The sequence below is a fragment of the Macaca fascicularis genome, chromosome 6, assembly GCF_037993035.2.
Source record: "Macaca fascicularis isolate 582-1 chromosome 6, T2T-MFA8v1.1".
Lineage (NCBI taxonomy): Eukaryota > Metazoa > Chordata > Mammalia > Primates > Cercopithecidae > Macaca > Macaca fascicularis.
Genome location: NC_088380.1, coordinates 144,827,617 through 144,849,759, shown reverse-complemented (window position 1 = coordinate 144,849,759; position 22,143 = coordinate 144,827,617). Strand labels below are relative to the sequence as shown.

Genomic DNA, 22,143 nt, shown 5'->3' with positions numbered 1-22,143 from the left:
TTGCTTGGGAAAATGGATTATTCTAATAAAACTTTATTTTTTCAAACACAGCCACAGAGGCAGAACCTCATGTTTAACACACACAGACTTATGGATTTTTTTTTAATATAAAACAAAGTTTACGAAAATTTTTTTTCCACTTTTTGTATTTGTAATCCCATTAGCACAGGGACTTTGGCAGCAGGTGGGAGTGAAGGGCAGCTGGGCTGCCACTGGGCAGTCACTGGGCACAGGAAGAGAGCACCAGCCTGGGGAGTGGCTTCACTCACACACACAGGGATACTCACCTACTGGCCAACCACACCACACACACAGCACAGATGCAGACATCTACCCAGTGTCAGCCACATGCCCTGGAGGTGTGCTCCACTCTGGGTAAGCCCAATATGTGAAAATTCAAATAGTCAAAACAGCTAAAGTGAAGGGAGGTTGCTTGCTTTACAAAAAGAAGCAATCATAGGCTGCTTTTAAATGGTCAGCAGTCCAAATGCATTGAAAAACAGCATTTGGTTTACACAGAACTGTTGAAACAGATCTACTGTGTAAAGCAAAATGAACCACTTCTTGAAAAGTGTTCCAGGGCCACAGGTTCTTAGATTGGGAAGCAAGATGATAGTTCTGACTAGCTTAGTTTTCCAGACTGAAAGTAATGGAATTAAAATAATGATAACTGTAGACCTTCTCCCCTAAGGATGGTGCCCTGGGGCTTTGGGGAAACCAGGATGGAGGCAGAATCACTGCCTCACTTCTTCAGCTTAGGGCCTGCAGAAACTCACTGGCATTGCCAGTGACCTGTGGGAAGCTGGCACAGCCAATCTGCAGCAGAGAGCCCAGGGATGAGGATACCCCAGAAGGAAAAGAAGTTGGCACCAGGGAAATTATGGCCTGAAGAGGGAGAAGAGCCAGGGGAGGAATGAAACCATAGATGGGCAACTCCTGGGCTCACGGTTTCCCTGGATTCTCCAGAGGGCCTCTCTGAAGCCCCTAGAGACCTGGTAGCCCAGTAGTAACTAGCCAGGAGATAGGGAGGAGCCTCTGAGGGCCAGAGGCTTAAGAAGACATGGCCACCTCCTCTCTGGAGTGGAGACGAGGAGGCTGAAGCCTCACTGATGCTCCTGACGTGCAGGAGATCCAGAAAATGTCAGGTTCAATTCCATGAGGAAGAAAACACAAAGACCTTGGTCTTCTTCCCTTACAAGAGGAACTGGGTCTTAGGAAACCCTGGAAATTGAACAGAAAAATGCCCTTCTTGCCATAAAGAAGAAGGGCAGGTCCAATTTGGTCATGTAGGGTCTAACCAAAGCTGGACAAAACCTCACAAGCTACTGTGGGGTCAGCTTCAGTATGTGTTTCCACTGGTGCCAGCCCTACCAAGGTACTTAAACCCATCACTGTGGCCACTGGGACCAGCTGTCCTGGCTCAAGTTGCGGGTGGGAAACAAAAAAGTAAATTCAATCCAATGACAACCAAACTCCCAACTGCTTCTCACAGCCTTTGCTTTATACATCCTCAGCCAATCCCTCGGTGAGCCCCAACCTCCCTATGGTCTCTCAGGGCCAATTAAAGGCAAATAAACACTTCCTGGCACGAGTGGAAGACAAGCAAACTATTAAATGCCAACCACCCCTTCCTCCTTCTCAAGCAGGTCGAAAAGGCTGGGCCTGGATCTTGTAAGAATTGGTTTCCTGCAGTCACCTTCCCAACAGCAGTGCTGGGGTGAGCTCACTCATGTCTGCTGGGGACTGAATGCCACTTCTGTTGCAGGTCTGCCTCAGTAGATGCTGCAGACCAATACAGGGCCTTCCTACCTAGTCTATGACCTAGAAGGGCAGAGGGTGAGGGAAAAGGGTCCCATCAGCAGAGGCAGAGAGAGACAGAGAGAGAGTCCCTCAACCCTGCGTCAGTTGCCCGTGTGCTGTGTGCAACTCTATTCAACAGGGCAAAAGAGGCAGGTGGTATATAGCCTAGACAATCTAATGAGAAAAAAAGGCCAGCTCAGAAAAAATATGGTGACACCCCCCACCTGCATTCCCCAATATACTAGATCGAGCTAGTGGGGAGGGGGTGGGGCTGAGGAAAAGATCATTAGCTGAAGTCACAGCACTTTAAAACACCCTGCTGTGCCCCAAAATGAAATCCTTTGCAGAGTCGGTGATGCTATGGATTACAAGCCTGGTTCCAGAGCTATTTAGAAAAAAGGAAAACTTTGCGCCCTCCTCTTGACTCCTTGAGCAAACCCAACATCCTGTAAAAAACTCAAGATCCCGGGGGTATCATGATACTCTGCTGTTAAGGAGCAATTGCCTTCCTTCCCTAAGGCTACGCAAACACACCGTTCCACAAGTACACGCCCATGCACGCACACACTCTCACGCAGTTTCTCTGAGGAGGCTGACTCAACCCCCCACCCTGGCCAAATTCTAAGACACAAGTGCCCTTTGAAGCAAAGGGGCTAGTGAAATTCCCCGAGCTGGGGTCGGCGGACCCGTTCCTTCCCTGCCCATTGCTCTCTTCGTGGCAGGGATACTCACACTCAGGGCCGCCATGGGAAGGGTCTGCTCTGGGGCTGTCCCTCCCGCCACCAGCTCCGTTTATCTTGTCCCAGCCAGTCTCTCGGCATGGTCGAGCTTGCTGGAGCGAGAAGATTTCCGGCTGCCCTGAGTCGGAGCCCTCCACTCACCCCCATTCCCAGGCTTGGCCCCCAGCCTTGGGGCCTCGACACTTGTTAGTAGCCATGAGAGAGTCAGTCTGTGTGGCCCCAGGAAGTAGCCTCTCAGTTTTAGTTCTCCTCAATCAAATTCAAGTCCAGGTCCCCAAAGTCCTGCTGGCACAGTGTCCGCTTGCTCAGCGCCTGCCGACCCCACCGCACAGCCCCCTCCTCCTCCTCTTCGCTTTCACTCAGCACCTGGGAGGAACCCCCAGTGGGGCTGCAGGAAGCAGAGAGGGGTGGGGGGCTACAGGCCATGAACCACGGTGGAGAGATGCTGCTGCCTTCCCGGGCTGTTTCTTGGAGACAGAGACCTCCTGAGTATGGTTTCTGTCAAACAAACAAAGAAGACAGTTACACCTGAAGGCAAGAATTCTAAGGCTTTAGGGTAAGGTTTGTAAACATTCTTTTTTTTTTTTTTGAGACGGAGTCTCGCTTTGTCACCCAGGCTGGAATGCAGTGGCATGATCTTGGCTCACTGCAAGCTTCGCCTCCTGGGTTCACGCCATTCTCCTGCCTCAGCCTCCTGAGTAGCTGGGACTACAGGCACCCGCCACCATGCCCAGCTAATTTTTTGTATTTTTAGTAGAGACGGGGTTTCACCGTGTTAACCAGGATGGTCTCGATCTCCTGACTTCAAGATCTGCCCGCCTTGGCCTCCCAAAGTGCTGGGATTACAGGTGTGATTTGTAAACTTTCTGACAAAATTTGGCGCCCATTATTTCCATTGGATTCAAGAATAGAAGCTCTGTGAGGGCAAGAACATCATCTGCAGTGTTTCACTACTCTGTACTGCCAGTGCCTAGTCAGAGTCAGTAAATATTTGCAGATGGGATGGACGACTCTATGAAAAAGTTAAATCAATTCTTTTTTTTTTTTTTTTTTTGAGACGGAGTCTTGCTCTGTCGCCCAGGCTGGGGTGCAGTGGCCGGATCTCAGCTCACTGCAAGCTCCGCCTCCCAGGTTTAGGCCATTCTCCTACCTTAGCCTCCCGAGTAGCTGGGACTACAGGTGCCCGCCAACCCGCCTGGCTAGTTTTTTTGCATTTTTTAGTAGAGACGGGGTTTCACTGTGTTAGCCAGGATGGTCTCGATCTCCTGACCTTGTGATCTGCCCGTCTCGGCCACCCAAAGTGCTGGGATTACAGGCTTGAGCCACCGAGCCCGGCCTAAATCAATTCTTAAAGAGGTTTGTAACCCAGTGGTCTAGAAAGAATAATATGAAAAGAGTGAGCAAGTGCATACATACAATAACTATACTCAAACCAGGAAGTCAAAAAACATTGGTCTAACAAATGAATACACTGTAGCAGCCCATCTTGCTTCAGCCTTCACAGAACCACTTTGAAGCAGTGACAGGCAAGTGGCAAAACCAGCTTTGGGCACAAGGAGTAGGTACTGATGATGAAATTTTTTGCAGCTTATGCATTCTTGGAAAGGAGGGAAAGTACCTCTTGCAAGACAATTTGGGATCCCTGTTGGAAGGTTTAACATGGGTCTCACCCCAGTTTCTCTAACTCCCAGGATTAAGGCATTTCACAGGATGGGGGGACTTTCAGTACTAAAACTGGGACAGTCCCAGCCAAGCTGGGATGGTAGGTCACCCTGAGAGCTAAAGGAGGTGCTGTTGGTGGCGGAGGGGAGATGGGAGCGGCAGGGTAATGAAGCTAGGGGCTAGCTCAAAAGCGGAAACAGAACAGAGTCCCCACACTCCCATGCAAGCTCCTCTAGTCTTGTTGGTCCCACCTGATTCATCTTGTCAAAGTCCAAGGAAGGCCGCAGACGCCGGGGGTCCTCCTCGTGGCGCCGCTTGACCCCAGTTTTGCGGGCATCCAGATCACAAGGCTGTGAGCGGCTTCGGGGAAGGTTGCGGAGACCTCGAGGTCGCCAGGGCAGCTCTGGTGAGGATGCAGGAGAGCTCCGGGCAGAGGGCAAGAAGCGGCTTGCCTGCGGGCCCAGGCTGGGTGACAAGGAGAAGCGGCGCTGAGGTGGGCAAGGTGACAAGGACTCAGCATCACTCTCCCAGGAGCCACTTTGAGGGGAGGCAGCGCAGGGTCGAGAGGAATCTTGGGCCAGGGCCAGGCTGAAGAAAGGAGGGCTGTAGGGTCTGTGGGCTGGGACACATTGAGAAGAGGCACTGGGAGCTTGGAGGAACCTGAGGCTGGAGACCCGCTTCGGGGGGCTCTGGTGAGGCACCTGCGGCCCACCCCCTCCACCACTGCCCCGGTGCTTGATGGGAGTCCACAGCTTGGAGGGGGCGGGCCGCCACACTGGCTGCCAGCGAGACAGGTCCACGGGCACTGAGAGTGAGCGGCAGTGCCTCTTGGATGGAGGGGCAGGGGGCACAGGAAGCTTCTCTGGGTCTGGGGGCTCAGGTCTTAGGACTTGGGAGAGGGGCTGCTCCTTGGGGGAGCTTCCCCGACTGGGTGGTCTGAGGTGCAGGCTCAGGCCTGAGGGATGGTAGCTGAAGTTGAGGCTGTCCTGGAACTCAGCACAGGAACAGTGGGGCAGGCCCCTCCAGGAAGCACCTTCTGGAAGGCATTTGTAATAAAAATAATATTAATGATAGCTTACATTTTTTAAGAACTTACCACGTGCCACACAATGTATGGAGCATTTTATGTGAAAATTTCCAAAAACTTTATGAGGTAGGTAGTATCATTATCATTATCTCCATTTCACAGATAAGAGAAATTCAGTAACTTTCCCAAAATCACACAGCAATCAAAAGACCAAAGGAGGGGCCGGGTGCGGTGGCTCAAGCCTGTAATCCCAGCACTTTGGGAGGCCGAGACGGGCGGATCACTAGGTCAGGAGATCGAGACCATCCTGGCGAACACGGTGAAACCCCGTCTCTACTAAAAAATACAAAAAAAAAACTAGCCGGGCGAGGCGGCGGGCGCCTGTAGTCCCAGCTACTCGGGAGGCTGAGGCAGGAGAATGGCGTAAACCCGGGGCGCGGAGCTTGCAGTGAGCTGAGATCCGGCCACTGCACTCCAGCCCGGGCGACAGAGCCAGACTCCGTCTCAAAAAAAAAAAAAAAAAAAAGACCAAAGGAGGATTCAAATCCAGGTCTGTCTGATGTGAAGGCCAGGTTTTTAAACCACTACGCTCTGTTGCCTCCATTGTGACCAACTACCTGGAATCAAAAACATTTCATCTACTGCCTGCCATTCCCTCTGAAAGGTAAAAGAAGTCAAAAGAAACAAACACGATTGTGTGTGTCCTGCTCATCCCTCCCCCGCCCCTCCCCTACGCTTGCTCTGGATGCTGAAAAGCAGGCCTATGCTCTCCTTCCTTGGCCTTTCCTCTTCTCATGTGTCAACAGCACCAAGTCAGGAGTTAGTACTGCCAAAAAGTAAGAGGTAATCAGGCAGGTAAGAGATCACTTTTATTCCTAGGGAGGGCAAACAGGGTGGGGAAGGCCTTTGACAGTGAAACCTGGGCTTGGGAAACCCTAAGACTTTGTGCTGCTCATCTTCCTTTGTGTCTGGCCACCCACATATTCCGATTCCCTTCCCCTAGGCCTTCTCTTAAATCCAAACAGATGGAGGGACCAAGAGAAGGAAGGGAAAATGGACTAAAAGAAACAATCCTCACTCACTGTATTCCAACCAAAATTGTGACTTTTGGGAGATGGCTCATTAAGGGACAAAGGGCCTAGTCCAAACTCCTCTGCAGTCCAAGCTGGCTGGAATTCTGCAGGGGCTGGATATTTGGGGCAAATGACAAGTATAAGAAGTCAGACTTGACGGTGGCAAAATTCATACTGAGTGTATTTGGTCTATAGTTCTTCCCTCTACTAACCACTACGAGGGCAGAGACCATGAGTTCCTGCTCTATACTTATGACACAACACCTGGCTTTCAGCAAGTCTTTGATAAACGGGAGGAAGAGACTGAATGAACATGTTTTTGCCAACTCACTTCCCTTGCTAGGTATCCTAGAAAAGAAAATGAGATGCAGAACAGTTGAGCAGCATGAGTTAAGGAGTTCTGATTGTCCACCAGTGATGCCTCCATCTAAATGTCCCTACCATCAGGGGCCCTTTAACTGACTAATTAATAATCTAGGAATTTATACCTCAGATATATTTTCACATGTGAAAAAATGACATATGTACAAGGTTATTCACTACAGTTTCTTTTTTTTTTTTTTTTGAGATGGCGTCTTGCTCTGTCACCCAGGCTAGAGTGCAGTGGGCACGATCTCGGCTCACTGCAACCTCTACCTCCTGGGTTCAGACAACTCTCCTGCCTCAGCCTCCCAAGTAGCTGGGAATACAGGCACCTGCCACCATGCCCGGCTAATTTTTGTATTTTTAGTAGAGATGGGGTTTCACCATGATGGCCAGGCTGGTCTCGAACCCCTGGCCTCAAGCTATCTGCCCACCTCGGCCTCCCAAAGTGCTGGGATCACAGGCATGAGTCACCACGTCTGGCCCACTACAGTTTTATGTACTGAAACAAGATTGGAAATAACCTAAATGTACATCAATAGAAGATTCGTGAAATAAGCCACTGTACATCTATGCAGTGTAATAATATGCAGCTATATATAACAAGGGAATGCTCAGCATTCTGATAGGGAAAGATCTCCTAGCTATATTAAAGTTTTTTTTTTTTCTTTTTTTGAGATGGAGTCTTTCTTTGTTGCCCAGGCTGGAGTACAGTGGCGTAATCTGCACTTACCACAACCTCCGCCTCCCGGGTTCAAGTGATTCTTCTGCCTTGCCCTCCCGAGTAGCTGGGATTACAGATGTGCACTACCATGCCAGGCTAATTTTTGTATTTTTAGTAGAGGCAGGGTTTCATTGTGTTGGCCAGGCTGGTCTCGAACTCCTAATCTCATGATCAGCCCACCTTGGCCTCCCAAAGTGCTAGGATTACAAGCATGAGCCACTGTGCCCAGTGATTTTTTTTTTTTTTTTGAGATGGAGTTTCACTCTTGTTGCCCAGGCTGGAGTGCAATGGCGCCATCTTGCCTCGCCGCAACCTCCGCCTCCTGGGTTCAAGTGATTCTCCTGCCTCAGCCTCCCTAGTAGCTGGAATTACAGGCATGAGCCACCACACCCAGCTAATTTTATATTTTTAGTAGAGATGGGGTTTCTCCATGTTCGTCAGGCTGGTCTCAAACTCCTGACCTCAGGTGATCTCCCTGCCTCAGCCTCCCAAAGTGCTGGGATTATAGGCGTTAGCCACCAGGCCCGGTCCTATTTTTTTTTTTTTAAGGTACAAAATAATATATAGTATGCAACCTTTTGTGTTAAAAATGTGGAAATAAAATAGGTGCAGCAAACCACCACGGCACATGTATACCTATGTAACAAACCTGCAGGTTCTGCACATGTAGCCCAGAACTTAAAAAAAAAAAAAGAAAGGAAATAAATATACACATTTGCTTCTTTTTATATACAGAAATTCTAGTCACATATACTGTGTAAGAAACTTATACTTTTAGGGAGGTGGTAGAAGCTGAGTAGATAGGGAACAGGAGAGTAACACTTTTCTCAGCATAACCTTTTTGTTGTTATTTTTTAAATTTTGAACCATGTGAATGTATTACCTATTCAAAAAAATAGGTTATACAAGTCTCCACAAAGCTAGAATAAGAGCAAACCAACCAGATAACTTTCATGCTATAACATGAAAGACAACTGCCAATCTCAGAAGTTGACCCTGGCAAGAAAGTTCTAGAGGTAGGCTTGCTAGCCCTGTTCACTGGAAACCAATGATAGAAATGTGTGGAGAGAGGAATGGGTATACACATATACACAAACACACACGATGCCTTACCAGACACAAGCTGGAAAGGGTTCCCACAGTTGGAGATGTCTGCATGATCAGGCAAAGGCTAAGAAAGAGAGAATATCCATCATGATTTGGATTCAGGACACACTGACAGATTTCTAGGAAGCCCTCTTCAGTTCTCCTCTGCAATTCATGAGCTATAGGGATGTTAGGGACATTAAGTGTTCTTCCTCTCGTCTTCCCAAAGTTAGTAAGTCAAACAATCCACATCTTCCAACATCTCAAACCCTTCTCCACCCAAGTTTTGTTGTCCCTTCTCTATAGGTGGAAAAATCCCTGCCCCCTTCCTTTTGGGCTGGGTTTTGAGCCATTAGTGGGCTCTTCAGGTTAAGTACCATGATTCATACAGCACAGGACAAGAGTAAAGTAGTAGCAACAATCAGCCTCAGAAAAAAGGGGGAGGGGGTCGTGGAGAAGCAGGAAGACTGGTCTTTTACCAGACTGATGCTGAAGCGTGTGCATTTCAGCTCATCCAGAGTCTGCTTCTGTAGCTGCTCAGTGATCAGGGTTATCATGATTCTCCCCAGGATTTGACTTGCACACTTTGGAGCAAATGATGGATGTCTTCCCTGTTGTTCTTCCAGACCTCACTCGTAAGCCGTCTTCTGCCACTGCAGCACCATTCTAGCACCATTGGGACTTCCCTCTCCAGTCATGCCTGCTGAGTCTGCCAATTAGAGGGACCAGCCCCAAGTGATATTAGAGATGCACCTGGTCCAGAGATGGAAAATGCATGGCACACATACCACAGCACCCCTAAGCCAGGCCTCTGGCAGACATCAATTGATCACAGCTCTTTCTAGCTAAGCCTAAACACAGCTTCAGAAATTATGAACTGGCAGTCCAGATATGAAATAAAATAGAGTTGGCAATCAAGTTGAAACTTATTTGCTACCCTTAACCTGGTTCATGCTCTGTTGTTTCTAACTGGAATACCAGCAGCACTTAGAAAACAGCTGCTCACATGAGAGAGAGGGATGCCCAAATGATTATTTCCCTCGAGATCAGCCCAGTATTTTATCTTCTAGTCAGAAGTGAAAAGAGGTACCCTTCTCCTAAACTACAGAAATAGTAATAAGAGAACAAGGAAGAACAGTGGTTGTAGGCAAGACTTTCTGCTTCAGACCTGAGTACATAGGATTTTATGTCCTCCTACAGCCTAAACATTTGATATATTATTGTTTTCCCATAGATACGGTGTTTGTTTTCTTATCAAATGGGAAGAGGATAAGGAAATGATCAGGGTAATTCCAATACATTTCAACTCTACAGACGTTATAAACAATTCCATGACTTTATTCAACTAAGTTTTTAGCCTGATCTGATGCAAAGTCCATGGATACAGTTAACCAAGATTCTTTCTCATGGTCAACTTCTGATAGAAGCAAACTAACTGTATCAGAGAACAGGCTTCAAGCCCACACAATTACCTGAGGGGCCTTGCTCAAGGGAAAAGGGGAGGTTAAGCCAGTGTCTTGATTTTATTCTGTCTATTCCCGGAAATGACCAGCAAGCTGACAGCTTACCAGAGAATGTGTGTAGCATTAGCTAGTCAATAGAACAAATCATCAAGAAATCTAATTATTAGTCCAATTTGCTAAGAGTTTTGACAAATCATTTAATACTCGCTGGCCTCAGTTTACCCATATGTAAAGTGGGCAGAATAATCTTAACCTGTCACAGGAACAATATAACATATTAAAATGTACAAAATGTACCATCTGGCCTATAAAAATCAGGAGTCCACATAGACTACCATTTCTTGTTCCCGTTTGTGAATCTTCAAGGCCTCAGAATGTCAGAAGTAATGAAATCAATAAGATGAAGAAGGCAATAGGGTCTATCTCTCTGGCTGAATACCATCCTCCCTCACCTGTACACTAAGAAAAGCCCAAGAGGGCTGTTCCTTCTGTGACCTTGGGGACAGATCACTCTACAAAGAAGAGGAAATTATCTCTACCCCACTCACACCTCAGGAGGAGGCCATAAGGAAGAGCAAAGAGATAAACCTGTATGTATTTGGAGTTCTTTGGAAGAAAGGTGCAAGAGAAGTCAATCATCGTTATAGTTAACTATCATTTTCATGCATAATTATTACCACCCTGAACAAAATTCTAGCTTCCGGGGAGCTCTCTTCAGCTGCTTCCCCTATATGCTTACGGGAGAAGCTAAAGCTTATATTACTTCTGCTCCTGGTTTCTTAACTCTGCTGCCCTCAAAGATCAACCAGAGAGGGAACCTAAGTGCAGGATTTTACCCCCCAGACCCCAGGCCTCAGGCTAACCAGCTATGAGGAGCAGGGAGTGAAGCAAACTCTCTAGCTTTTCATGAGGCATTTGGACAAACAGCAAACTCCCAGCCATCTCTAGGATCAAGTCAAGAGAGTGAATTTGTGTTTTTCTGCATTTTAATTGTTGGGATGTGGCCACACACAGCGGTAATTGGAACAATGCAACTACCACCACGCAACTGATACTCTCAGCCTGAGTTTCCTAAAACAGGCCAGGCTGAGAGGGGGAACAGAACGGAAGCCATAAGGAATCAAACCAGGACACAAAAGAAGGCAAACCAGCTCCGCGAGGGGCCTCCTCTTTCTCAAGCAGGCATTGAAAAAAGTGTAAGAAGCCCTCTCTTGCCGCCTTCCTTCCCCTTCCATTTTGTGTATCTGAAGGGTAGAGACAGCCCTGAACAGTCACTAAACAAGTTAAAACTTCTCAGTTTAACAACTGGCACGGGGCTCAGCCCTTCAGAGAGCAGCAGGCCGCTAGGCCCTCTCAGCAACCCCACCAGGCCTAACTCTCAGTTCAGGCTTTCCCTCCACCAGCAGCCCCCAAAAATAAAGATCAGACCCCCACCCCATCTCCTATTGGATGGCAGTAACCCCTGACACTCCTGTTTCAGGGATGCTGAGGTTGTGCTGAACCTAGACAAGGTAGGATCAGGTCAGGCCAACAGGGAGGAGAGTCACAAATCCCTTGGGGACCTTCCCCCCAGGTCACGGCCCCACACCTCTTGGGGAGACTGAAGGAAAACATGAGGAAGGCAGGGAGGTGCATGAACAGGTAGGTGGAGACCTGCCTGCTCTTCCTCCATATGGTTCTGCTGGGGAAAGGGGTGACAAGTGGGGAACACCCCTCCCCCCACCCCCATGAAGAAGCAAAAGGCTAGGCCCCTCCAATCTTCAACCTCTCCCTCTGTTGCCCTGCCTGTCCCCGCGGGGTGGGGCATGGGGCGTCCGCTGGTCCCCGGAGCGGGGGGGCGCCAGGGCTCGCTCAGGGGGGGCTGTCGTTCGCCTCTTCCCACTAGGTTCCATCATCTGGCCGCGGGAAGCGAACTCAGGACGCAAGGGATGGGGAGGGTCTGGGACTTAGCACTTCGCCACCCCCTCCCCCACCGGGTCCCGTGCTCTCCCCGCGGAGGCGGCCTGCGAGGCCCGGCCGCGCGGGCGGTCGGGCTGGGGGAGGGGAAAGAGGAAAGGAGGGAGGGACAGTTGAGGTGCCCGCCCCGAGGCCCCAGCGCCACCTGCCCTCCGCCACCTACCGCAGCTCCTCCAGCTCCCAGGGCCGCGGCCGGAGCAGCTCTGAGCGCTCCGTTCGCCCCACGGTGTCCTTAAAAGGCGCTGGCGCGAACCAACGAGTCCCTGAGGAGAGTAGTGGGACAGCTCCGGCTCGCAGAATCCCCCCGAGCCACCCACGGAGAGGGCAGCTTCGTGTCGTGTCTCTCTCAAAGTCTCTCTCGGACAGCGCTGTCGGGAACGAGCCTGGCGCTTTGATTTAGGGATGGGGGTGGTTTCCTCACTAACGAGTCACCCCCTCCAAAATATCGCAGAAAGTGGACGGTCCCAGTTGGAGGTACATCTTGAAACCCGCGGGGGAGGCCATGTCGGGAGAAGGTAAACAAAGGCATCGCCCCTGCCCTCCCTCCCTCCATCGGCCCAACTGCAGCCTCCCACTCGGTTCGGCCCGCGTCATGCCATTAGCCACAGTGCCCCTCACCTGCTCGGCTGCCCCGCCCTCCACGACCACCTCTGCGAAGGAAGCCCCCTTCCCCCAGCAAAGGACCCGTCCGCGGCGTGAAGGCTGCTGGGAAGTGTGGTCCAAGCGCCGATTAGGGCCTGCTCGGAGTCCCAGGAGCCGCTCTTGCAGCTGCCGGATCGGCCTGAACCTTAAAAACCCAGAACTTACAATGGTTGCGGGGACGTTTCCACTTGGTTCTGTAATTTGCACTCACCCAGAACACTTTGTAAAGCTCAGGATAGCCCAGGGCTGTTCACTCCCTCTCCTCTCTCTCCGCCCCCCCTCAGCAGGATGAGGTAATGGGATTGTGATTATGACATCATAGGCGGTTCAGTTGCTTGCGTTTGTTGGGGGAGGTGCGGCGAGGTGGGGAGAAGTACGGTGGTTACACTTTCCTTAAACAGAAAGGGAAGGAGGAAACAGCCAGATGGGGAAAAGATGTTGACGGTGCTATATTTCCACTTCAGGAAGACGAAACCACCTTTTATTAAGTCTCCACCACTACCACCACCTCCCACATGAGCCAAAGTTTAAGTCTTTTTTAAAGACACGAATGTAGACGTTAGTGTGTGAAGAGGTTGGGTTGATGGTTTCTGGCTCTTATGTAAATTCGAGTCTCAGCTAACATCACAGATGGTTTAGGGAGTCAAGCAAAAAAGTGGATAAAGGAGAGGCTTTAAACTGCGTTCGTGTTGTGATTTCTTTGTAATACAAAGTTTTCTATTTCTTTTTTTTAATTGATTGGAAAGTAGCAGTATGCAAGTAATCTTCACTATTACACTTAGCAAGTCCTCTGAAAGACGTCTGTTTTCTGTAAATATTTTGTGCCTTACTCAAGACTGGGACAGGTAAATAGCTGTGATCAGCTGGAAAGTAGAGCCAGTGGCAGGGATCTTCCTCACTAAGCCAGGGAGGGGAGGAGGCAGGAGTCACCAAGTCTGCAAACTGAAAAAGAAAAGTGAGGTACAGTACTAACTGAGAAAAGAGGGGTGGAGAGATTTACCTTGCACTGCCTATTTCCCCTTGGCAAAAGGAGCAGAGTCAGGGGCCATGAAGTATGGGACACATGGTTTCCAAGAATTGCTCTTATGTGCCAGACACCATGCTTTTTTTTTTTTTTTTTTTTTAGAAACGGGGTTTTGCTGTTGCTCAGGGGTTTTGCTGTTGCTCAGGCTGGAGTGCAGTGAGCGATCATAGCTCACTGCAGCCTTGAACTTCTGGGCTCAAGCAATCCTTCCCATCTCAGTCTCCTGAGTAGCTAGAACTACAGGAGTGTGCCACCGTGTCCAGCATATTTATTTCTATTTTTGTAGAGAGAGGCGTCTTGCTATGTTGCCCAGGGTAGTCTCAAACGCCTGGCCTCAGTCTTCCCACCTTGGCCTCACAAAGTGCTGGGATTGGCATGGTGTCTCACACCTGTAATCCTAGCACTTTGGGAGGCTGAGGCAGGCGGATCACCTGAGGTCAGGTGTTCGAGACCAGCCTGGCCAACATGGTGAAACCCCATCTCTACTAAAAAATACAAAAATTAGCTGGGCATTGTGGCGCCCACCTGTAATCCCAGCTACTCAGGAGGCTGAGGCAGGAGAATCACTTGAACCAGGGAGGCAGAGATTGCAGTGAGCCGAGATTGTGCCACTACACCCCAGCCTGGGCAACAGAATGAGACTCTATCTCAAAAACAAACAAACAAAAAACAAAGTGCTGGGATTCCAGGTGTGAACCACCACACTTGGACTACATACTTTGATATATATTCTCATTTTTTCTTACAATCATCAAATGAAACAAAACCTTCTCTTTGACAAATGAAACAGCCCAAGAGGTTAAGTGACTGCCCACATGGTAGGCAAAGGTACTATCAAAAAGCAGTCTAAAAGCCCTTGCTTTTCACCACTAAGCTGTTCCCCTTTTTATTATTAACCAAGCTTACTAGTTAAATGGTTGAGTTAAAAGTAGGCATTGGCTCATTTGCAAAACATTGAAAGAAACTGAGACCCAAAACAAAACAAAAACAACAACAAAAAAAAACCCTGCAAGTCAAGTTTCAGGCCTCATTTCAAAGGAAGGTTACATCCCCTTTCATCATCTATGAAATCATCTATGTTGCCTCCCAGTGCAGCCTAACAGTCCTACCCATAATTAAATCTCCTTATTCTACTTTTAGTTCCCAAGGATTTTTTTACTCATGTCCTGCTCTTTTTCCCTGCTGCCCCCTTTTTATTCTTTTGTTCTTGAGCCACTGCTTTGAACCGCATCTTAATTGTGCCCTCATGGGCCAAACCCCATCTGTAACCCTGCTTCAGTGGGTTTCAGTAAAGGATACTCTCCATCCATATTCTGAAGGTTCCAGGGCCTGGAGCCAGTGATTCAGGAGGTCATCCAAAGGAGTGGAATCCATTGGCTCTAAGAGACTCTCCATTCCCTGCCTAGGAAGGAACAGCCAAGTGGGAGGAACATACACTCGATTCAGACCTTCCCCTTTCACCCAGTGAAAGCTAAACCTCTGCAAAGTGGGGAGAAGTAGGGCTAAGCCTACCAGTCATAAAAAGAACCAGGAATAGAAAACACATCCCTCAGCCCTTCTGCCCTGCAGAGGCTGGCAGGGAGGGTCCCAGGAATGTAGGGCTCTTCTCCACTGCCTGATCTGGGCATCCCAGGAGTGATGGCTGAACCTCCTGTTCTTGTTTGGTGTTTCAGGGTGAAGCCCAGGCTGCCGCAGTGCCCTGGTCACAACAAGTATGGGTCAGACTGAGGTCAAGGTGAAGGAACACAGCTCACTGCTTATCACAGTGAATCAGGAGCCTAGATAGGGATTCCCCAAGGATGACATAGGATCAATGCCCTCAATCCAACAGAAAAAGTAAATCTTCAAATCAGATTAAACACCAAACTTCCCACCTCCCTAATATTCTTTCTTCTGGGAAGGATAACTTAGATATATTCCAACACCCTCAGAAATCAAGATATAAAAGACAATATTTGACTTCCCTTTAAAATAATTCTACCATTTCACAGTTTGTATGCATGCATGTAAACTTACATGTAATTAGCTAAGTATGTTGCAATTAGCTAAGCCAGCTGGAATCATGAGGAGATAGTAAAAATGTTTGGTAGGAAAACAGTTTCATTAGGAAAAGTAGAGCTTTTAAGAGTTTTGTTGGCCAGGCATGGTGGCTTACGCCTATAACCCCAGCACTCTGGGAGGCCGAGGCGGGTGGATTACCTGAGGTCAGGAGTTTGAGACGAGCCTGGCCAACATGGTGAAACCCCGTCTCAACTAAAAATACAAAAATCAGCTGGGCGTGGTGGTGGGCACCTGTAGTCCCAGCTATTTGGGAGGCTGAGGCAGGAGAATCGCTTGAACCCGGGAGGCAGAGGTTGCAGTGGGCCAAGACCGCGCCACTGTACTCCAGCCTGGGAGAGAGTGAGACTCTGTCTCAAAAACAAAAACAAAAACAACCCCCCCCCCCCAAAAAAAAACACTCTTAAGGACTAGGTATATAACTTCTATTTGAGAAAAGTCTCAGAAACTTATTTTTGGGCTAGATTTTTACAGAATTTGTTTTAGGAATGCTGCAACTTTGTCAGAGTGCTCAGATTCTAGTATATTTCTATCACCTGACATTGAACTAAAGCTACTTGGTTGACATCTTTGTTGTGACCACCCACAACTGCACTTACTGGAGGACCTGGTGCAGAAAGCACTGGTAGCCAGGTGTGCACTTGCCATAATCTATCTGCTTTTGCCACTACTGGAGAATAACTTTGTCTGTCTCTACTTCCCACCTGCAGGGAAGTATACAGTTTCCCACAAAGTGTGATTATACTGTAGTCGTCAAAGCAGATAACAACTCATCCCACACTCCCTTAATCCCCAGCCTGATTTTCAAACTCACCTGGCATAGCAAGGCTCTGTGCTAACTCCCACACTCACTGTCTGTATCCTAGAGGACCAAGACTCCTCACACATCTCCTTTCTGGGGAAGCAGTTTCTACAGATGCAAAGGGTATTAGGATAAAAACCAGCTGGCTACACTGTGCCTCTCAGCCACTACCACCACCAAAATCCTGACATCAGACACAAGTTGCATTTTGACTTTTGTTTCTCAAAGCTTGATCTGTAAGCTGTCTGCATGGGTAGCACCTGGGGGCCTTGATAATGACCCCACTTTAGACCTATTGAATTATCGTTTCTGGAGCCTGCATGTTAAAGAGCTTCCAAGGTTATTTTGAACATTTTTATTATGGAAATTCTCAAATATACACTGAAGTAAGGAGTATGGGGTAATACCTTACCGCTCAAAGTATGTTCCTATGACCAGCTACCTCACCATCAGCTGGGGGCTTGTTAGACGGGCAGAATCTCCGGCCGCAACCACAACCCAGACCTCCCAAATCAGAATCTGCATTTAACAGGTCCTCAGGTGGTTAGTGTGCAAATTAAATGTTGAGATGCACAGATATGATGGACCTTCCTGCCCCCTATCACTCAACACTCAGGGTCAATCTTGTATCATCAATACCCTCCCCCAGCACAGGATTATTTAAAAGCAAATCCCTAACATTAGGAATGTCTTTTTGTTTCACTCTAATGCCCAGGCTGGAGTGCAGTGGCGCAACCACCGTCTCCCGGGTTCCAGCAATTAATCATGCCTCAGCCTCCCAAGTAGCTGGGATTACAGGTGTGTGCCACCACACCCAGCTAATTTTTGTATTTTTAGTAGAGACGGGGGTTTCATCATGTTGGCCAGGCTGGTTTTGAACCCCTGACCTCATGTAATCCGCCCACCTCGGCCTCCCAAAGTGCTGGGATTACGGGCGTGAGCCACCGCGCCCGGCCAGTAATTTCTAAATATCACCTCGTCAATGTTCAAATTTCCATGAATAACCAATCTTTGAGGTCCTCTGGATTGTGATAAGGATTATACCAAGATAATTTAATTCCTCCACTTTCCCTGCAATGGAATTTCTTTTTACCCACGTAAACTAGCGTCTCTGAGATGCTGCACACTAAAAGAAACGCCAAACAAAGAAAGCTCTTGGAAGGGGCTAATGCCTCTCAGCATAAACACACACACCTGTCTCCCCCCAATACCTGCCACACCAGCAGCAAACGCTCCATGTCCCGTGGAAGGCCAGCAAAACTCAGAAGAAAACGTCCGCGAAAACGGCACGAGAAAGAAGCAAGGAAAATGAAACGCTTACAACACCCTCCACCCAAAAGAATCTCTCCTAGTATTATCCTAGCGAATGGTCATCACTAGTAAGGTGCGATTTAAATCTCCCGGGGTTCGTGGGGCCGAGGGAAAGAAGAAAACAAAAAGGGTGTGGCGATTGGTGAGAGGGAGAGCCAATGATGCGGCAGGCTCCCCGTGAGGCGGAGCTTACCCCGCAGCCGGCCTAACGCTGGTGGGCCAATCACTATCCTGCTCTGGCTATGGGGCGGGGCAAGTCTTACCACTTCCAGAGCAAGCACACGCCGGGTAATGTGCCAGCCCAACGATAGGCCGTGAGGGTCTGGGCGCGCGCACGGAGATTGGCTGACGCAGCTTAGAGGCGAGCGGGGATAGGTTACTGGGCGAGCGGAAGGTTTGAATGGTCAACGCTTGCGGCTGTTGATACTCTGGCTCGCAGGCCATAACTTTGGCCTCCTACGCGGGGAAGACGCTGAGTCCGACGTTGGCCTACCCAGTCGGGAGGCAGCGTTGCAGTCTGGTTAACTGCCTCCTTTCCCCCAGATTTTCTTTCATTCTGCTCGAGTCTTCGCCTGTGTCCGATCCCTATCCACTTTCCCTCCTCTTGTAGGCAAGCCTCAGACTCCAGGCTTGAGGTAAGTCCGCAGCCGTCTCCGCCACGGAATCACGGAGACCCCATTGTCCTCTTAGGGTCCAGTCGGCCCACACAAACAGAGATTGGGAGGGCCGAATGGGCACTGTCGCGAGTTACGACCTGGGTTCTTTCTGGTCAGGAGTCTCGAGCTGTGTGGCGTGGAACAAGTCAAAATCCTCTCTTCATTCCATCTTTAAGGTCCTAAGGTTGCCTCTCGTCGGTGAATTCAGGTTCTAACCTGGAGCCAGGCTGTGAATCACCCTTCGGGAATGCCCCTCTTCCAATGCTGATCCGCCTGGCTGGAAAGGGTGGAGGAGTTTGGGAAAGCTGAGGGAACTGAGAGGTACCGATAGAGATGACGTTTTCCTCCTAGCTAGGTTTTGTTTTTCTCCTGGTGAGAATTCGAAGACCATGTCTACGGAACTCTTCTCATCCACAAGAGAGGAAGGAAGCTCTGGCTCAGGACCCAGTTTTAGGTCTAATCAAAGGAAAATGTTAAACCTGCTCCTGGAGAGAGACACTTCCTTTACTGTCTGTCCAGATGTCCCTAGCACTCCAGTGGGCAAATTTCTTGGTGATTCTACAAACCTAAGCATTTTGTCTGGGTAAATATACTTTTATTTTTACACTTTGTTGCCTTTGCTATTTCCAAACAGTTGGGTTTGTTTGTTGGTTTGTTTTCAGTTATCCTGGCTCAAAGGTCAGGGTTTAAGTCTCAGCTCTGCCCTTGACTGTGTAACCCTTTTGAGTTCTTTTCTGTGACAAGAAATTATAATATCAGCCAGGCGAGTTGGCTCATACCTGTAATCTCCACACTTTGGGAGGCTAAGGAGGGCGGATCGCCTGAGTCCAGGAGTTTAAGACCAGCCTGGGCAACATGGCAAGACCCCGTCTCTACAAGAAATATTAAAAATTAGCTGAGCGTGGTGATGCCTATAGTCCCAGCTACTCAGGAGGCTGAGGTGGGAGGATTGCTTGAGCCCAGGAGCTGGAGGCTGCAGTTAGCCAAGATCGCCTCACTGCACTTCAGCTTGGGAAACAGAGTGAGACTCTATCTCAAAAAGAAAAGACAAGAAAGAAATAATAATCTCTTCCTATCTTACTAGGATCTTGTGAGAATCAAATGATGTGATATCTGGCAAAAGTCTTTGAAAACTGCTGCATTATGAGTCGGTCACTTTATTAGTATTAATATTAACGTTATTGCAGTTGTACTTTGAATTCTGATCATACCATGTCTCAACTAGCAAACGAAGAGAAGTAGTACCTGAGAAAAACTAGGGACTCCGGGGAGAAATCAAGCCTGTGTTCATGGTGCTCAGGACAGGGAATGTGGAGTCAAGATCCTCCTTGGCCAATAAACTCTGGGCCTCAAAAAAAAAAAATTATCTGTTTCAATATGTTGGTAAGGAGAAAATGAGGTACAGATTATGGTAGTGGGAGACTTTTCTCAGCCCAGTCTGAGATATTTCCAAAAAGCAATTAGATTTATTTGGACAGTGTTCAGATAATCTGATAGTCATTAAGGGGTGTTTCAGATGAAGAGGATTGGCCGGGCGCTGTGGCTCACACCTGTAATCCCAGCACTTTGGGAGGCCGAGGTGGGCGGATCACCTGAGGTTAGGAGTTCAAGACCAGCCTGGCTGACATGGTGAAGCTCCATCTCTACTACAAATAGCTGGGCGTGGTGGCAGGCGCCTGTGATCCCAGCTATTTGGGAGGCTGAGGCAGGAGAATCGCTTGAACCCGGGAGGCGGAGGTTGCAGTGAGCCAAGATCGTGCCACTGTACTCGAGCCGGGGAGACAGAGCAAGACTCTATTGCAAAAAAAAAAAAAAAGAAGAGGATGACATGATCTTTGACTTTTAAGGATATAACAATCTAATGGAAATTTCGATGTACCATTATGTCTCAACAGAGGAACCCCAAAACGTTGCCTCGATCTTTCGAATCTTAGCAGTGGGGAGATAACTGCCACTCAGCTTACCACTTCTGCAGACCTTGATGAAACTGGTAGGGAGAAGGGATATAAAGGCCTTGATTGAAGGGAAGAATAACTTTTAAGGGAGAAAACAGGGAAGTAGGATAGAGACAGAAGGTGGTGAAAGTATAAAAAGAGTCTGCCTAGAGAGATGGCATTTTGTGGGTAACTAGAGAATTTTTGAGAATGATTAAGCCAATGGGAAGAGAAAGATAATAACACTAATAGGAGCTACTTTGCATTTGAAAATGTTAGACAAGTAGGAACATATTTTGTTGACTGATTAACGGTGGGAATGAAAGTATAGTCATTAGGATATGAGAAGTTTTGTGCCTTAGTCTAATCTCAGCAGAGGCAAAGAAACCAGCGTAAAGAAATATGTTGGCCAGGTGCAGTGGCTCATGTCTGTAATCCTGGCACTTTGGGAGGCCAAGGTGGGCAGATCACGAGGTCAAGAGATCGAGACCATCCTGGCCAACATGGTGAAACCCCATCTCTACTAAAAATACAAAAATTAGCTGGCGTGGTGGCGCGTGCCTGTAGTCCCAGCCATTCGGGAGGCTGAGGCAGGAGAATCGGTTGAACTCGGGAGGCGGAGCTTGCAGTGAGCTGAGATAGCACCAATGCACTCCCGCCTGGCGACAGAGCGAGACTGCGTCTCAAAGAAAAAGAAATACATTGTCATTTAATTCTTATATGTTTTATATAAAATATTCCAAAAGGAATGTTTCATAAGTTAACCTTCCAGAATTCTAATTTCAGATTTTCTGAGTGATAATCTTTCTTTTCTACTCATAAAAAAAAAAAAAAAAAACTCCGTAGGTAGCAAAGTACAGTGTTTCCCAGCACTACTTCTTTTAGTGACACATAAAACCTTAAGTTTCTGTGAAATTGTACCTTGTACTATGAAATGGGTATCAATCGAGAGGCTTTGTATTCAAAAGCTCAGTCCTTGAAATTAATATGGCTTACTGGTAATGAAGAAAATCTGAAGGAAAAACAAGATGCATGGACAAAAATAACTCCTTTTACTGATTTTTTATATTTGATTGCAGGTCACCTGGATTCTTCAGGACTTCAGGAAGTGCATTTAGCTGGGATGTAAGTTCTGTTGCTAAATGAACCCCATGCAAAAGCTTTTTAGCACTGGTCATAGAGATTTTATCCTGTGCGGACTCTGCAGAGTGCAAAACCTTTCATATTGGGTATAAGTGGGCTTTGAGGCCTAGTTCCTTACCTTGAACAGTTTCTAAGGTTTCCAGATCTAAATAGTGTTGTGAAAATGAAGGCTATTCATTTTAACTGTCATAATCAGAAGTATCTATAAGGAAATGAAGGAAAATGGTATACTACACTTATATAGGCTTTTATTTGAATGTGAAAAGTGCTGTATCTTAGTAATTCAAAGTACAGAGTGGCCAGGCGCGGTGGCTTACATCTGTAGTAATCCCAGCACTTTGGTAGGCCAAGGCAGGCGGATCAGATGAGGTCAGGAGTTCAAGACCAGCCTGCCCATCATGCAGAAACCCCGTCTCTATTAAAAATACAAAAATTAGCCGGGTGGGGTGGCACATGCCTGTAATCGCAGCTACTTGGGAGGTTGAGGTAGGAGAATTGCTTGAGCCCGGGAGGCGGAGGTTGCAGTGAGCAGAGACCGCACCACTGCCCTCCAGCCTGGGCGACAGAGCGAGACTGCGTGTTGAAAAGAAAAAAGAAAGTACAGAGTGTAGGCTCTGGAATCAGTGTCTGGATTCCTGGCTTACTACTTCATTCACCAGTTGTGACTCTGCTTTAGACC

The 22,143-nt window shown here is 48.1% G+C and overlaps 2 protein-coding genes and 1 long non-coding RNA gene across 14 annotated transcripts in view; 1 reads left to right on the top strand and 2 right to left on the bottom strand.

The window, feature by feature from the left end:
- FAM53C (family with sequence similarity 53 member C) lies at window positions 1–12,826 on the bottom strand. 3 transcript variants are annotated; one of them, XM_005557895.5, is made up of 5 exons: window positions 12,513–12,826; window positions 8,955–9,184; window positions 8,503–8,560; window positions 4,454–5,238; window positions 1–3,038 (listed from the first exon to the last, which is right to left on the bottom strand). In XM_005557895.5, the coding sequence occupies exons 2-5, from the start codon at window positions 9,030–9,032 to the stop codon at window positions 2,781–2,783; spliced, it is 1,179 nt and encodes a 392-aa protein (XP_005557952.3). In that variant the 5' UTR covers window positions 9,033–9,184; window positions 12,513–12,826; the 3' UTR covers window positions 1–2,780. The 3 variants fall into 3 exon arrangements, with proteins under 3 accessions (XP_005557952.3, XP_015307424.3, XP_065402874.1); XM_015451938.4 differs by having other exon boundaries at window positions 12,702–12,826; XM_065546802.1 differs by lacking the exon at window positions 12,513–12,826 and adding an exon at window positions 12,058–12,099.
- A 162-nt stretch (window positions 12,827–12,988) lies between these two features.
- LOC102125393 (uncharacterized) lies at window positions 12,989–17,822 on the bottom strand. 5 transcript variants are annotated; one of them, XR_001491662.4, is made up of 4 exons: window positions 17,632–17,822; window positions 16,433–16,528; window positions 14,860–14,962; window positions 12,989–13,154 (listed from the first exon to the last, which is right to left on the bottom strand). It is a non-coding gene; the product is annotated as an uncharacterized lncRNA (long non-coding RNA). The 5 variants fall into 5 exon arrangements; XR_010587637.2 differs by lacking the exon at window positions 16,433–16,528; XR_010587638.2 differs by lacking the exons at window positions 16,433–16,528; window positions 17,632–17,822 and adding an exon at window positions 15,073–15,241.
- Window positions 17,823–18,116: 294 nt separating this feature from the next.
- CDC25C (cell division cycle 25C) overlaps window positions 18,117–22,143 on the top strand; it is a 49,714-nt gene continuing 45,687 nt past the window's right edge. For 3 of the 6 annotated variants that reach the window (XM_015451936.3, XM_005557899.4, XM_005557897.4), the window contains exons 1-4: window positions 18,117–18,366; window positions 18,739–18,970; window positions 20,283–20,377; window positions 21,401–21,446. In XM_015451936.3, coding sequence (XP_015307422.2) covers window positions 18,777–18,970; window positions 20,283–20,377; window positions 21,401–21,446 — 335 coding nt within the window. In that variant the 5' untranslated portion in view covers window positions 18,117–18,366; window positions 18,739–18,776. Of the gene's footprint in view, window positions 18,367–18,738; window positions 18,971–20,282; window positions 20,378–21,400; window positions 21,447–22,143 lie in introns of those variants that run through there. The other 3 variants (XM_005557898.4, XM_005557900.4, XM_073994358.1) reach the window with 3 other exon arrangements.